Source organism: Trichosurus vulpecula, chromosome 2, assembly GCF_011100635.1.
Source record: "Trichosurus vulpecula isolate mTriVul1 chromosome 2, mTriVul1.pri, whole genome shotgun sequence".
Taxonomy (NCBI): Eukaryota; Metazoa; Chordata; class Mammalia; order Diprotodontia; family Phalangeridae; genus Trichosurus; species Trichosurus vulpecula.
In genome coordinates, this window is record NC_050574.1 from 38,872,727 (window position 1) to 38,889,393 (window position 16,667).

The following is a 16,667-nucleotide window of genomic DNA, read 5'->3' on the forward strand; positions in this document are numbered from 1 at the left end:
GGGATGAAAGTCAGGGAGAGGCGATTTGCAGAGGGGGTGTCATAGGCAGAATTGGGCTTCTGTAGCCTAGTGTAGGCAGAGGGGGTGATGGGAAATGTAGTCTTTTCAGATGGAAGAAGGTGCTGAATGGCCATGGGAGAAAGGAGCTGCTTGGGGGTGTTGGGGACGGGGAGGGATGTCAGTGTGGGGAAGCCTGTGGAAATTTTGAGGTCTTCGGAGGATTTGAGGGGCTGGGAGCTTCCAGGGGAGCGGATTGCAAGGGAAGGATGTTGCCACTCCGACTGAATATAATAACAAGCCTCTTCTGCCTTTGTGATCCACTGAAGGAGTGATCTGCCTGGTCTTGGCAGCTCTGACCGGCTGTGTATCATTTCACCCCCTCTCTGTGCTAGGACAATTCAGCTCTGAGGTGAAAGGTTAAAAGACCTCTCTGGGGACTCCTGTTACAGTTTAGTTTTATAAATGACCCCAAGCAGCATCCCTAATAACTGAACTCAGATTTCCAGTGGAAGGCAGAGCTGATTGAAACCACAGTACTGATGAGAGTGTGAGCACTGGTCCTGTCTGAACTGGGAGTTTGTTCAAGATAAGAAACAATGGCCCTGCATCTCTGGAGATGACAGTCAATAAACATTTATTAAATGCCTACTGTGTGCCTAGGGCATTGTGCTAAGCATTGAGGATACAAAGAAAAGCAGAAGACAGTCCCTGCCCTCAAGCTGCTTACAGTCAAACAGGAAGACAACACAGAAAAAGAAGTAGAAACACTGTGTTTGCGTGGGCGAGTGAGGGGAAGGGTGTGGGCAAGAAGGTGCCCAGGCAGAGGGTGCCTAGCACTGGTGCGTGGTGGAGTTCACTCCAAGAAGTTTAACTGGTTGGGGGGAAAAGACTTGGCCTGTTTGAGCACCATTTTTAAATGGAGGCTTTTGGGGGAGCACTTTGCTCTGCCCTCTAGCCTCCCAAACAGAAGGGCAGAGGGTAGCAGATGAGGTATGAATACCAACCTTGCAGTCTTTGACACCTCCCAGTGTTGTGTGTTTGTTTTAAAAGCAGGTAATAAAATTCTAGAGATGGCGCAAAGACAGTTAACAAGCACATAACCCTATATTATATGCCAGGCACCGCTGTCAGTCTTCCAAGTACCTTTCCACCTTCCCTTTCCCATACTGACTTTCTGACATTTTACAAACTTTATTCCCTTGCTTAAGCATCCATAAAATGAGAATGGGCCAACCAGAGCATCTTCTAGTAGCTGTTACTTTAGTTTGGCTTGCTAAAGGCCATTCTGATTGGCCCTTTCTCAATTCAAGGGGCAGGAAGAGGCCAACGTTACGCAGCCAAGAGGGGTTTGCTTCTGGATACTCCAATTGGTGACTTCCTGAATGGACAGGAAAGTTAATAATCTCTCATTATGTCTGTATTCTACTTCCCACTTATTCCTTTTCTTCTTATTTAATGATCTCCCCTTGTGTAACCCTTGTTTTGAATGCGTCTCTCAAAGAGACTATAGATGTATTTTTGTTGTTATTAGTCCTTTTTCAGGCATGTCTGATTCTTCATGACCCTGTTTGAAGTTTTCTTGGCAATGAAAGAGGAGTGGTTTGCCATTTCCTTCACTGATTCATCTTACAGTTGAGGAAACTGAGGCAAATAGGGTTAAATGACTTGCACAGTGTCACCCTGCTATTGAGTGTCTGAGGCTGGACGTGAACTCAGGTCTTCCTGATTACAGGCCTGGAGCTCTAGCTACTGGGCCACCTAGCTTTAAGAGCTCAAATAGAATGTTGGGGGGAAAAAGCAGTTTTGTGTGGTGGCTTTAAAAAAAGAATTTTTTTTTGTGTGTAGTGGCTTTAAAAAAATGACAACTGAGAAAGGTCTTACTATGAGGACAGTTGAGAAAATGGTTTAATATGAAATATCTCTCCCTATAGAGTCAGGAAGATGTCATGGTCATGAGGACCATGAAGAATCTGCATGACAAAGAGAAAAAAGAGGAGGAAAGGCTTCTCTGTGAGAACTTTCAGTGATATTTTTGAGGAAATCCTATACAAGAAGTTTATAAAGAGAATTCTCTGAAGATCTTGAGGGAAACAGAGACTATTTCCTGTGTTTATGGAAAAGAAGAAAAAGGAAAAGGGGGCTAGCTTGGAGGAGAAATATTACCAAGACTATTAAAATATTTTAATCATTTTCTGAGATGAGTTGAGTGATTTGAGGTTGAGTTTTCAGATAAATAAAAAGGAGTCAGCTACAGATATTGGGGATTAGAGGTGCCTTGGCCTGTGACTTTGGTCATAGTCACAATACTGTGACTAGGTATTAATGCCTTTATGTTTATTATCAATTCTATTTATTAAATAAATGGATTATATTGATTAATTTTAACACTAACTTAACTATAGAGAAATAAAAGTAATTATTAATGGGCAAGGAGATTTCATTTCATTAAATAATTAAGATTTAATGAAGTGCGGTGGGGGGCAGGGCTTGAGCTAATTGATGGTATAGTGATTGCAAATTTGTTAATGAGAAATAAATTATTCAACATACTCCTAGATTTCCATAGAACTCAGAAGCATAAAATTAAATATCTAGCAATGAGTTGAGTGGCAGACTGAGACTGGGTGATGTGTCAGTCAGTCAATAAGCATTTACTAAGTACCTACTATGTGCCAGGCACTGTGCTGAGCACTGGGGTGAGTCCATCATTCCTTTCTATAAGCATGCTACCTCTGTACATTGGGAGGTGGAAGACGTGGAATAGCTGACCGAAATCCTTTCCAGTCCTAAATCTCTGATGTTGTCCCTGGTGGAGTGTCACTGGAGAGTTGAGGCAGACTGAGTGTGCACAGCACAGAGTGGACCCAGCAAATACCAGCCCTCTGAACTCCCAGATGCTCTTCCCTGTGCCTGCCTCCTTTCCTCACCAGGGGGCGCTCCATCCTCACCATCAGTTCCTCCCCATAAACAGCTGAGGCCAAGCTCAAACCCTGTGGTGCCCTGGGAACTGAGAAAGTGGTTGTCTGGGTCCTGGCCCCTTTGAGGCTGTTGCGTTTGCGGCTGGTGGAATGCCTTGTGGAAAGTGAGGGCTGGGGAGCCTACAGGGGAAGAGATAAGACTAAATTCCTACACTGCTCCCAACAGACTCACTGTCAGATGACTGGAGAGCTGGAGAGCTCCGGGTGTGGACCGTGAGGCAAAGGGAATCCTGGGGAGCGGGGACTGAGTGGGGGAGGGAGAGGGGGCAGACCTGGGTCTGAACTGGCTGATCACCTGGCCATAGTAGACACAGCTCTCTCCTCCCTCAAATGATTCAGCCAGCAATTTTTCCCTATCTGTTGTACCCTGTTCAAGTCCCACACTAAAATATTAATTTTTATTAATTAATGATTAATAGTAATTAATAAGGATTAAGATATCATTATTAAAAATTCTGAACTATTTTTTATTTAAAAATGGTTATTTTATATTCCAGTAAAACAGAAAAAAGCGGGTTCTGTGAATCAAGATCGTAATTTCACAGAGGGGGAAACTGAATCTGGGGAACAGATTTGGCCAAGTCAAGCCAAGTCAGCTCTAGAACCCAGATCTCTTGCCTCCCAGACTGGACCATCATTCTTATGTTCCCTCCAGCCTCCTCTGGAGTTCACAGAATCTCAGAGTTGAAAGGCTTAGCAGCCAGTTTTATTGTTGGTATTCAGTCGTTTTTCAGTGGTGTCTGACTCTCTGTGACCCCATTTGGGGATTTCTTGGCAGAAATACTGGAGTGTTTTGCCATCTCCTTCTCTGGCTCACTTTACAGATGAGGAAACTGAGGCAAATAGGGTTAAATGACTTGCCCAGGGTCACAGAACTAGTAAGTGTCTGAGGCTGGATTTGAGCTCAGGTCTTCCTGATTTCAGCCCTGGCACTCTATCCACTGCCACAGGTATCCACCCGTAACCCCAAACTATTCCTACCTCTTCTCCCAAACCACCACTATACCATCCTGAGAGGTGGTCATCCAGCCCCTCTGTGAAGACCTCCTAGGAGGGGAAAACTATGAGTCCCAGGGCAGGCATTTGAAGAGCTTTTGGACAGCTCCAATATTTAGGCTGCCCCTGCTGACCCAAAGCTAAGTGGATCTTTTTGCAACTCCCACCCATTGCTTCTGGTCTGACCTTTGGAGGCCAAGCAGAGCAAGTCTTGCCATTGCAATTAAGGGTTTAATTTGATCAACCTGTCCCTCACCCTGACTGCCATGGTTTTAATGATTTAATGAGATTTCCTTAGAGGTAATGAAGAGTCCTGGGAGGAAAGACAGGGAAGCTCTGATGATTAAGTGGGTAATAATCATACTGTTAGGATGGCTGGCATTTAAGCTAATATATCATACACACAAATACATGTATATATATGTGTGTGTGTGTATACATACATACATATATATATATTTAAGGTTCTCAAAATGCTTTATAAATACTATCTTGTTTTAACCTCACAACAACCCTGTGAGGTAGGTGCTATTATTACCCCCATTTTGCAGAAGAGGAAACTGAGGCTAAGGGAGGTTTAATTACATGCCCCCAGGCAGACAGTTAGCAAGTATGAGACCCCAGATTTGAACTCAGGTCTTCCTGATTCCAGGGCCAGTGCTCTGTCTGCCGTACATTATAATAGCTGTCTATTAATTGGCTTTTCCTTCCTGCTAAGGAAGAATTTGACCCAGACACCATCCTGACTTAGGCTTCAGAATGTGGTCATCTGTTGGTGACCCTGGCTCAACAGAGATGGATGGATCCTTTGCTCATCCACTGATTTGCCTCTGTCCACACTAAGGTTCTGAAACTGTCCCAGCAAAGAATACCAAATGCTTCCTAATCACTGATGACCACTAATAGACTTTCACTCTTTCCCCGGTCTTCTCTGCTTCAGGTCAAACATACTCAGTTCTTTGGAAGTTTGCTCAATTCACATTTTCTACCTAATATTAAAGGGCCGCTAGGTGGCACCATAGCGCATAGAGCACCAGTCCTGGAGTCAGGAAGACTCATTTTCCTGAGTTCAAATCTGGCCTCAGACACTTACTAGCTGTAGGACCCTGAGCACTTAACTCTATTTACCTCAGTTTCCTTATCTGTCAAATGGGCTGGGGAAGGAAATGGCAAACCACGCTCTGCCAAGAAAACCCCAAATGGGGTCATGAAGGGTCTGATATGACTGGAAAATGTCTGAACATGACTGCATGAACTGTTGGGATTGCTATGGGAGCGCTGTGCTCACTCTATCCCAGCCCCCCAAACACGATCTCAGCCAGGGTTAGGGCCACAGGTTAACATTCCAGTAGAGAAAGGAACCCCAGAGAGGCTTCCCCTCAATTCCCTTCCTCAAGAGCTCCAGTCCCCTCCCATCCCAGGCAGCAGATTTAACATGGGAAGCCAGAATCTGAAAACCCAGAGCAGGAATTTTATTTTTACTTCTTCCCACCTCACTCCCAATAACAGGACTGGACATTTTCCAAGCTCTTAACCAGGGTTAGGGAGATAGGATCTGTGACCGGGAGTGTGTGTTTGTGTTCCAGATCTATATGTTTAAATATATGTGGTTTTCCATCAGGAGACCCGGGTTCCAATCTCAGTCTTTACCCACTGTGTGACCCTGGACAAGTCTTGACCCCTTTCTGGGCCTCAGTTTTTCCATCTATAAAAAGTGAGACAGAGCTGCCTGTTTTTGAATCTTGCACAAAGTCAAGGTCCTCCTGTATGGGTCTGGGATCTCTCCTTGCCCTGGTACAATCTCAATCCTCTTTAAGTTTGTGTGTGTTAGAATGCTCCGAGGTACCTCTCTGGCCAGACACCATCCCCAGTGTCTGCAGGCCTGTCTACTTCCCTATGCTGACCTGTGCTGGAAATATAATCCACTGTGATTTTTTCCCTTAGATTTCCCAATCAGAACTTGATGTGGTGCATTTTCTACATCACTGTGGCGGTGTTGTATTGGAGAGCTCTGCTGTATCTCTTCCTGATTCTTGGGCTCTTCCCCCTAATTCAGGGTACCCTATTCAATCTTGCTTGCCTTTCCTAGGCAATAACAACTCTCTATTCCCAGCCAGGGTTGTGTCAGTCAGACAGCTATGCCCTTAGAGTGCTGAGAGTCTTGGGGAACAACAGATTGTTAAGGAATGCCTCGCACTGCATTTACAAATATCCATCTTCTTTCCCCGTTTTACATTCTGAAATTAGAAGGCAATATGCTCCCAGCCCACTCAGATCATCAGTACCCAGAACCATAACTCTATCTACTTTAGAAAGTGCAGCAAGTGATATCACTGTAAAGAATAGTGCAGTTATAAACGGTGATGATTTACGTGCCAATCCGGTCAGTGTTGGGGTAGGGAGAGAGGTCTTGGACCTTGCTGTCTATACCCAGACCAAGATGTAGCCTATGAATATGGGTCTCTGTTCTCTTTCCATTTGTTCCCTACTGCTTCTAAGTGAAGGAGGGTCAGATTAGGTTGTGACTTTGTGGGCTAAAGACAATACAGGAAAGTCACTTGGCTAGGTGACAGAAGTGTGGTTCAGACCCCTATGAGGATGGGGGATGGGCTTTGGTCGCAGGGAACAAGAATCTAAGGAATTAAGCTTGAACTGGGTCCCTTGCTGCCTTCTCTGCTTGCTGTTTGCTCTCCTGAGTAGGTGACCTACCAATTTGACTTTGTGACCTTTCTCCTCCCTTACCACTTAGAGGGCCCCAGGGGACAAAAATGAACTTCCAGGCCTTGACGACCCTCACACTCCTCCTCATCAGCCAACCAGCCATCCAGGAAGACTTAGCAGATTATAGAAAGTGTTAGGCTAGGCTTAAAAAGATCAACTTCCCAAGTTAAAGGTAGAGGTGTCATGGCTAGCCATTACAGAGAGAGCTAGGAGTATCAGTGGGCTGCAACCTCCAAACAGGTCAGCAGAGTCATATGGCAAGTTAAAAATAAAAGAATGTGATCTTGCGCTATATTAGGAAAGGGGTAGAGTCCAGGAGGAAGGAAACTGAGTCCTGTTCAGACTACAGCTAGAATGTCCTGATTAGTTCTCAGCACTGCATTTTAGGATGGCAAGGGGGAAGCTGGAGATGGGCCTGGGATGGGCAACCAAGATGGCAGAAAGTCTCAGGATTGTGCCATAAGAGGATCAGTTGGGAAAACTAGAGGCCTCTGGGCCTGTAGAGGAGAGGAGGTGGTAGAGGGATGCTGACTGTATTCCAAAGGCTGTCATGTGGAAGAGGGAATGGACTTTTTTCCAGTTCTCTTTTCACTCTAAATTCCCCTGGATGATCTTGTCAGTTCATCTCAGTGTTGATGATTCTCAAAACTACTTATCCGGCCTTAAACTCTCTGCTGACCCTCAGACTCCACTATTGTTTTTCAAGTCATGTCTGACTCTTCATGACTCCATTTGGGGCTTTCTTGGCAAAGATACTGGAGTGGTTTGCTAGTTTCTTCTCCAGCTCAGGACAGATGAGGAAACTGAGGCAGACAGGTTTAAGTGACTTGCCAAGGGTCAAACAGCCAGTCTGATTTGAATTCAGGTCCTCCTGACTCCAGGGTGGACAATGTATCCATGGAGCCATCTAGCTGCCTCCTCACCTCTCCAACTGCCTATACCTTGAATGTCCCTTAGACATCTTAAACTCAACATTGTCAAAAATAAACTCAGTCTTTTCTCCCCCAAACCCTCCCAGCCTTCTGAACTTCTCTCCTCTCCTCTCTTCTCCTCTCCTCTCCTGTCCTCTCCTGTCCTCTCCTGTCCTCTCCTCTCCTGTCCTCTCTTCTCCTCTCCTACTCTTTCCTCTCCTCCCTTCCTCTTCCCTCTGCTCCCCTCCCCTTCTCTCTCTCTTTCTCTCTCTCTCTCTCTCCTCCCCCCCACCCCTCACCCCATTTCCAAACCTTGTTGATTTCACCTTTGCAGCATCTCTTCCATACACCCCCTTCTCTCTCTGGATCTTGCCCCCACCCTGCTGTAGGTCCTCATCATCTCACACCTGGACTATTGCTATAGTCTACTGGTTGGTCTCCTTGCCACAAATTTCTCCCCATTCCAGTTCATCCTCTATTGAGGCACCAAAGTGACTTTCCTAAAGTATAGATCTAGTCGTGTCACCCCTACTCAACCAACTCCAGTGGTTCCCTATCACCTCCAGGATCAAATATAAAATCCTCCGTTGGGCATTGGAAGCCCTCCATAACCTGCCTCACTGAAACAATAAGGCAATGACAACAACGTAGATGATAATTGTCAAAATGCCTATCTAGTTCTGCATCGCAAAGTATATGAGACTCTCCACACAGAAGATAGAAGAAGTAAACCATTTATTCAGAGACCAGAGAACTATATCCCATAACCAAATGCTCAGCTCCCACAGCCGGTCAGTCCACTTCATCACTACAGCAAGGAACCCAAAACATTCAATACAGAAAATCACAACATGGAGCCTCAACATCCCGAAACCTCTCCGACCCCCTACTGGGGTCTTCCCCAAAACAAACTCATAGTACAGCTAAGTCAGCCTATTCAGCTCTAAATATCACAAGGGTGGCCATTAGCAGCCACCAGCAACCATATTTTCTTTCTTTCAGCATTTTCTATGACATAACTTCGTTTTCCTGCCAGGAAGTTCCTTCTACCATGTAACTTAGGCTTCATGTGACATAAGCGGGTCACATGGCCTATTAATGGGTGGGAAAGATCTTCAAATCAAAATTGCTACTACACCCACTCCCACCTTTCCAGTCTTCTTATACTTTACATCCCATGGAGTACTCTGCCTTCCAGTAACACTGGCTCCCTTGCTGTTCCCCCCACACAAGACATTCCATCTGCAGACTTTAGGTATTGTCTCTGGCTGTTCTCATTCCTGGAATTCTTTCTCTCCTCATCTCCACCTGCTTCCTTGGTTTCCTTCAGTCGCCCCTAAAATCCCACCTTCTACAGGAATCATCCCCAGTAATTCTCTTGCCTCTGCCTGTGCCCATTTATTTTCAATTTGTGCTACTGCTTGCTAACAAGCTACGTCCATAGCTATTTGTATGCTTTCTCCTCCATTAAATTGTGAACTTCTGGAGATCAGGGACAGTTTTTTTTTGGTAGCCTCAGGATCTAGCACAGTCATGGACACATAGTAGATGTTTAAGTGTTTATTGACTGACTGACTACTTGGCTTCAGGGGACAGCACAAGAGAGCAGGAGTGGCTGGTAGACATAAAGTGGATAACTTCTCCTTTGTCCATCCACTTCGGTAGCCTTCTGTGAACCTTATCAGCCCTCCTGGCTTTGTCTTTTCTAGACAGTTTCCTGGCACGGGTCAGTGATTCAATAAGTCAGGCTGTCTAGTCATTTGGAGCAAGAGACCAGGGCTCAGGTCCTGGTTCTGCCCCTGATGCGCTTGGTACCTTGGGCAAGTCCCTCCCCATTCCTGAGCCTCATTTCCCCTGGAGGGAGGTGGTGTGGTGCAGTAGGAGGAGAGCTAGCTTGAGAACTCATGGGTTCAAATCCCCCCTCTCTGAACCTTGAGTTTCTTATCTGTAAAGAGGCTGGACTAGACAACTAGAGGTGCGTCCCAGCTCTAGATCTAGCAGAAAATGAGACGATTTGTTATTGAATGCACTTGCAAATATGAAAGTCTCTATAAATGTTTGCTCTTATTATCGACTCTTATTTCCAGTGACTGTGAATTTCCCAGGTCCCTTTCAACATCCCTGAGTGACCAGGGGTCGCTCCTTCCCTCTGTGCCCACAAGAGGGAGCTCTGTGCTCACTTTACGCTGGCTGATGTTGCTCCCAGGCTCCCAGCAAGGGTGAGTACTGTTGGATGGGGTTCAGGTCAAGAAGGGAAATCCTTTCCCACTGGTGCCTGGCTCTAGTTCCTCCCCATTGTTGGCAACAAAGGTGACACAAGCAGGCCAAATTTGAAAACCCAAGGCAGTAGTTTTATTTCTGTCTTCCTCCTACCCCTCATTAAATCCCCTTCCCTCCCTGCCCAGAGCAGAACCAGACTGGGATCAGGGCTCTTCAGGTTCTCTGCTCCTCCATTCCTTCTCGTTGTGCGTATCCAGTGCTGCCCGGAGTCTCCATCTTCACAGCTCAATTTGCTACCCCCCTTCCAAATCCAGCACTTGGCATTTACCAAGCTGCGAACCAGGGCCTAAAGAGGAGAGAAACCAGGAAGGTCTGCAGGTGAATGCGGATATTTGTGTTTTTGTATCTGTATGTGCATTGAGGTGGCTATGCATAGGGAGATGTGGGCTATAATCCCAGTCTTGACCCACTATGTGACCTTGGGCAAGTCCAGATCCCTTTCTGGGCCCTAGTTTCCCTATCTGTAAAAAGCAGGCCAACACTGTACCATCTCCCTCATGAGGCTGTTTGTGAGAGGCTCTAGTGAAAGTGTAAAAGGAATGGGCGATATGGCTTTATATAAGGAGGTGATTATTATTATTTGTTAATACTCATATAATAAGAAGAGAGGGCCTAGTACCCAGTGGATTGTGTGACTGATACTGGCCTTCCTAACCTAAAAAATAAGATAGAAAGTGAGGGCACACTTACCCCACCCCCAAGTCCCTATGCCCATGTCTAGCAAAGGCATATGGATGGCCTTCTTATAGGCAGATCCACAATGGAGGAGGAGGACAGTGCAGCTAAGGGTCCCTGCCCAAGAGGCTTCTCCTTCCTCTCTCCCTCCCCCGGCCCCCCAAGGCCAATCCACTGAAGGACCCCCAGGCTTTGGGGTAACATCATAGTCCTTTGATGTCTTGAAGCCTTTGGAGATAGGAGGAGTCTTTTTTCTTCTTCCCCCCCCCCAAATTTTAACATTTTTATTTAAAGTTTTAAGTTTCCAATTCTCTCTCTCTCCCTCCCCTTTCAGATATGGTAAGCAATCAGATATAGGTTATATATGTGCAATTACGTAAAACATTTCCACATTAGTCATTTTGTACAAGACAACTTGAATAAAAGAAAAAAAATAAGAAGGTGAAAAGTGGCATGCTTCAATCTGTATTTGATCAGTATCAGTTCTTTCTCTGGAGGTGGATAGTATGCTTTATCATTAGTCCTTCGGGATTGTCTTGGATCATTGTATTGAGAATAAGTAAGTCATTCACAGCCCTTCATCATCCAATGTTGCTGTCACTGTGTACAGTGTTCTCCTGGTTCTGTTCACTTCACTCTGCATCAGTTCATGTAAGTCTTTCTGGTTTTTTTTGAGATCATCCTGCTTGTCAATTCTAGCACAATAATATTTCATTACAATCTCATTATTTGACAGGAGACTCAAGGGGTGAGAGAGAGAGGATCCTTACCTGATGTCAGCTCTTAATTGGAGCTCACCATTTTACAGTCGCTTCTCTCAGTCCCTTCCCTGGTCTTATTAATCACAGTAAATGTGTTCTTGACAGAGTTGGGGCAGCAATACTGAGAGCAGGGATCAAACTGGTCTTCATGACCACACTTCAGAGGCAAGGACTGGACACTGCCATCCTCACAGCATTGACTGTCCTGGGGATTGTAGGCCACTATACCACACAGGAGCCAGGGCTGGCACATGAACGCCTGAGGGTTTGGGGGGGTCACTGCATGCAGGGTGAATGATACAGACGATTAGCTCCCCAAGCTCAGGAGGAAATGCTTCCAGAAGTGCCCCAATGCCTGCTCTCCATCTTTCCCTCCCTCCTCCCCCATGGCTCTTTCTCTCTCCTCCACCACCTTCCTCCCTGTTTTGCCTTCCCTTCCTTACCTGGAGCACCCGAGGAGGACAGGATAACCATGATGACGATGGAGACAATGATGGCTGGAGGAGAAAGAGAAAGAGGTGAGGTGAGCCTGTGTCTTTGGATGGTGTTGGTTTGGGCCCAGGATGGAGATGGGATTGGGGCTGAACTTTGCATTTCTAGTCCCCTCTTGGAGGGTTAGGGTTAGGGTTCCTTCAGGTTAGGTTTGAGGTCAGGAGGCAGAAAGCCTAGGCAACTGTGGAGATCTGTGGGCATCAGGATTGGCTATATTAGGAGACTGAGAGGAGGTAGCAGGGAATAGGAGAAAGAGCCCTAGGCTGGGGAAATGGAGGCACAGGATCAACTAGGAAAGTCTTTGTCCTTGAACCTTGGCTACCCCAGCTGTAAAATGGCAAAAGGAAAGAAGGAAGGTGGCACTTGGTGGCACTAAGTTCTTTTCATAACTATCCAAATGGGAAGGGTCCAATCCCTTCATTTTGTAGGAATGATGGAGCCCAGAGAAGGGACTGAATGGAGGACACACAGCTGGTGACTGGAAGGACCAGAATAGAACCCCAAGACTTCAACTCCAGGGCACTTCCTGCTGTGCTCTCCTGTCTCCTGGGGTCTGGCAATTAGAAATGGTTGGGAACTAGGACTGTCCTGGGTAGATGCTGGAGAACCTGCTGTGTGCTGGGTCCATGATTTTCTCAGGGCTGGGTGTAAACGGCAGCCTTGGCTTTTTAAGGTCAGGTTGGGTTTGGGACTGAGCAGATTTGGGGTTGGGGCTTGGGGTCAGGTTCATAGCTCACCCCGTGGACAAATGCAGGTGCTTCTCTGTGGGCTCCAGATCTGGAATTTGGGAACCTAGGTTCACAGTCTAGTTCTTAGGACTTTTTTTTAAACTTTGGACAAGTGATTTAATTACCCTGGTCCTCAATTTCCTCTTCTGTCAAATGAGTAACTTAGAACAGATGACCATCCAGGTTTCTCCCAGCTCTGAATCCATGAGCCTATGAATGTGCGGGTGGGGGGTGGGATGGAGATGCTTGGTCTTTAGAATAAGCAGGTCTAAGGGGTCCCTTCCTCTTTGGTTTCTCAGCAGGATTCTGTGAGGAGCTGGGGAAAAGCTGGGGAGATCTGGGGTCAGAGTGAGATTAGAGTCTAAATCAGAAGTGTTGCTGATGGAGGGTTTTGGATTAGGACCCAAGATAGGTTTAGGGTCCAGGTCAGAGTTTTGAGGTGAGAATCAGAGTGAGGGTTAGGCTACAGTCAGAATGGGAAGATGATAAAAGCTAGAATAATATTTGGGGCCTGTTTTAGGATCATGGTTAGAAGGCACAATAAAAGCTTTTTAGTCCAGTCCTCTGATTTTACAAGTGAGGAGTTGAATCCCAGAGAGGTCACACAGAAAGTAAGCAGGTGCAATGGTTAGGGTCCAGGTTTGGGTTGAGTTGGGAAGGCAACACGGTACTCTTTGTGGTGGGGTTGGAACTGAAATGAGTGTTAGAGGTTGTAGGTCAGGGCTGAGGTTAGGGACATGATAAAATTGGTATGCCAACTGGGAAGTAGCAGGGGCAGAATTAGCACTGGGGTTGGGACCAAGGTGAGGCTTGGGGAGCTGATGGGGACATAGTAGGGCTGGGGCCCAGCATCTAGGAAGTGAAGGATCCCCACAAACCCTCTTACCCATGATGTAGTGTCTTGATGCCATGAGTCCTGTCTGAGTAGGGTCCAGAGGGCTTGGTAACAGCACCACGACTGCCAACTGCCTGATAGTTTGATAGGAGAGATGCTCTTATCCCTGGGATCCTGGGCTTTTATCAATGTTTGCAGTGGGTGGAGTCCTCCTCTCACTAGTAGAAACTTGTCAGGTACTGTGGAATTAGGCCAATGGAGGTGGGGAGAAGCTAGGAACAAAAAGAAAATAGAGAGGAGAGGAGGGGAATGGAAGGGGGGAAAGATGATAAGAAGGGGGGGGAAGGGGAGGAGGAGAGGAAACCTATTTTTTCCTGTTTCCCTTATTCACCCACCCCCTTGAGCTGGCTAGTAGCCTCAAGAAAGGGAGAAGAGTCATGAGCCTCTTCGTATTCCTCAGCAAGACCTACTACATATGCCCCTTAAAACTCCCATCACAAGGAGAAAATATTAGGAGCAACAAGAAAAAAAAAATTCAAAAATGGTGGAGCCACAGTTAGAATCACACAAGACCCAGCAGTGGCTCCACCGAAAGACCACAGGTCTTAGAACACTATATATTGCAGAGCAAAAGAGTTGTGGCCAAAAATAGCCCCTCTATGCAAAGTTAATACCGAGCAAAGTTAAGTATAATCCTGAACAAAAAATAATGAACATTCAATGAATTGTCAGACTTTCAGGATTTGTTGGAAAAAGACTTGAAATTAATAGAAAATTTGGCATATGGGATCTGAGAGAAATATAATATAATCACCAAAGACTAATTACAAAGGATTCAATACGCACAATCTGTTTATCTTTTATAGGAGGAAATGTAAATTGCATGTCTATGATTGTCTTTAGTAATTGGGTAGTTTGAAAGAAAGATTGGGGTAGAGTTGAATATAATGTGATGCTAAAAAGAAAACTGTCGAGGAAAAGATAAAAAGAGTAATTGTACAAATTAGGTGTGAGAGGAAGAACTGACACAGAGGAATTATATGGGGGAGGATGGTTGGTAGTTCTGGAATCCTACTCTCATAGGGAATGGGTTAAAGAGGGAACAATACATATATACCTAGAAGAATATAAAAGTTTTCTAAATTCAGAAAGAAATAAAATGTACGGGAATAGGGAGGGGTGAGAAGATAAGGGAGGGATCTTTGGGGAAGGGGCAAGTTAAGTAATAGGATGGTAAGCTAGCAGGTAGAAGTAAAGTAGAGGAGTCAGGAGGGATAGGAAAGTTCCCCACCCTGCCTCTCACACAAGTGTGGAGCATAGCTATCCATCAGTGAAGAAAGAGTCCCATACTGATGGACTTTGGACTCTGAACCCCTGATCCCCACATGGTATTGAAAGTGGAGAGAACTGATAAGAACAACCTAGCCCATGTGAAGAGGCAAGTCCTGTTCTGTATATAAAGAAGGGCCAGAATCCTCCTACCTTAGATTGCCCCTTTCCTCCTTTTGCTGCTGTTTACCTTTATAGGAAAGAAATCTAGCCTTTAATCCGAAGAAACAGTGAGAGGTTTCAGCAATCAAAATTTATATTCTTTTGCACTGAGCCCCCACAGGAAAGGGTATTATACCCTATGTGGATGGAGAAGAGAGGAAAGGAGAGGAGAAAGGAGGAAGGAGCTGCATTGCCTAACTGGAACTGGTCAGGTTGTTTTCCAGTGGAGCAGCTCATACTACTCATAGGTTGTTGTCTTCTGTTCTCCAAGAGGACCATGACATCAGGAGGGTGATGCCAAGACTTGCAAGTGAATTGGATTTAAATGAGGGAGAGCTGTGCAAAGTCTCCAGTTTCATTCACTCTCTCTTCCAGAGTCCAGTGGCAAGACATATGTCAGGGTAACTGTAGATGGCCTGGATGCAGTGTCAGACCTTGGCCTTTTCAAGCTAAGGTCTTTCTCAGGTCTCAGTTTTTCTGTGGCAATACCCATTCAGTGATTAAAGGCTTAGGTAAGAATTGAGGCAAAAGATGGCTTAGTTTGCCTTCTCAAAAGAATCAGTCTGAGAGAGGAAGACCCTCAGGATTTCTAGCCAGAACAGAAACAATTGCTATTTATATTCACTCTCAACCATCAAAACCCAAACAATGAGCAAGTGAGGCTTGGGCTAACTGCATTTCTAAATCACCTTGCACAGAGAATAATTCATCTCATCATTAATATGTGGAAACTATAACTTTAAGCCACCATAAATATTCTCATAACAGACAAGATTTCAAATGGAAAATCTGCTATCATAGCAAACATCAGCAGTATTATTCCTACTTTATAAACAAATATAAGTTTCAAATTATCAAATTTTTATCACACCCCTTTAAAGGTCCAATTTTAAAAGGTCCTTTTAAAAGACCAATTCGCATACAACAAAATTCAGATTAAAATTGCTTTAACACCATTTTGACCTCACAATGGTCTCTCAAATTTCACAATCTAAGAGAACTTTAGAACTACAATACAATTTTAGAAATACACAAATAATAGACTTCAGATGACATCAATTTGCATTTCCAGATTATCACATATGGAAATTATTCACCTTATTACTTTTGCCTCTACTTCTCTAACTTGCTTTTCCAAATCCTTTTTGAGCTCTTCCATGGCCTGAGACCAGCTCATGTTTTTCTTGGAGGCTTTTGTTGTAGGCTCTTTGACTTTGTTGACTTCTTCTGGCTGTATGTTTTGGTCTTCTTTGTCAACAAAGAAAGATTCCAGAGTCTGAGACTGAATCTGGGTGCATTTTCGCTGCCTGGCCATATTCCCAGCCAACTAACTTGACCCTTGAGTTTTTCAGCGGGGTATGACTGCTTGTAGAGTTAAGAGAACTATGTTCCACACCTGGGGGGATGCGCCAGCTCTCCCACACCAGCACTCCTCCTTCCCCAAGAACCCCCAACCCGGACTGGACTTAGATCTTCAGCAGGCTCTTCATTCCTGCTCTGATCTGCCACTTCATTCCTCCCACCAGGTGGGCCTGGGGCTGGAAGTAACTGCAGCTGTAGTTCTGTAGCTGCCCCACTTCCGCTGCCCTGGGGCGGTGGCCGAACTGTGAACTCCTTCTACTCCCGCAGCTTTTCCCACTAACCTTCTCTGTTGTCTTTGGTGTTTGTGGGTTGAGAAGTCTGGTAACTGCTACAGCTCACTGATTCAGGGTGCTAGGGTACGCTCCGTCCAGCTCCTGGTCTGGTTGGTCCGCCCCGCCCATGCTGGGCTCTGCTTCGCTCTGCTCCCCTCCGTTCCC

The 16,667-nt window shown here is 45.5% G+C and overlaps 1 protein-coding gene across 1 annotated transcript; it reads right to left on the reverse strand.

Annotated features, from left to right (window-relative positions):
* Positions 1–11,344: 11,344 nt before the first annotated feature.
* LOC118836097 (insulin growth factor-like family member 3) lies at positions 11,345–13,453 on the reverse strand. Its single transcript, XM_036743450.1, has 3 exons — positions 13,429–13,453; positions 11,766–11,819; positions 11,345–11,601 (listed from the first exon to the last, which is right to left on the reverse strand). Exons 1-3 carry the CDS (start codon positions 13,451–13,453, stop codon positions 11,345–11,347), a joined length of 336 nt encoding a protein of 111 aa, XP_036599345.1.
* Positions 13,454–16,667: the final 3,214 nt, after the last annotated feature.

Excerpts from the sequence above, each read along its gene's own strand:
- LOC118836097 (XM_036743450.1), bottom strand. The coding sequence starts at position 13,453 with ATGGCATCAAGACACTACATCATGG. Across the intron at positions 11,820-13,428 it reads ATCAAGACACTACATCATGG|CCATCATTGTCTCCATCGTC; the intron begins GTAAGAGGGTTT and ends TTTCTCCTCCAG. Across the intron at positions 11,602-11,765 it reads GTCCTCCTCGGGTGCTCCAG|TGACCCCCCCAAACCCTCAG; the intron begins GTAAGGAAGGGA and ends CCCTGCATGCAG.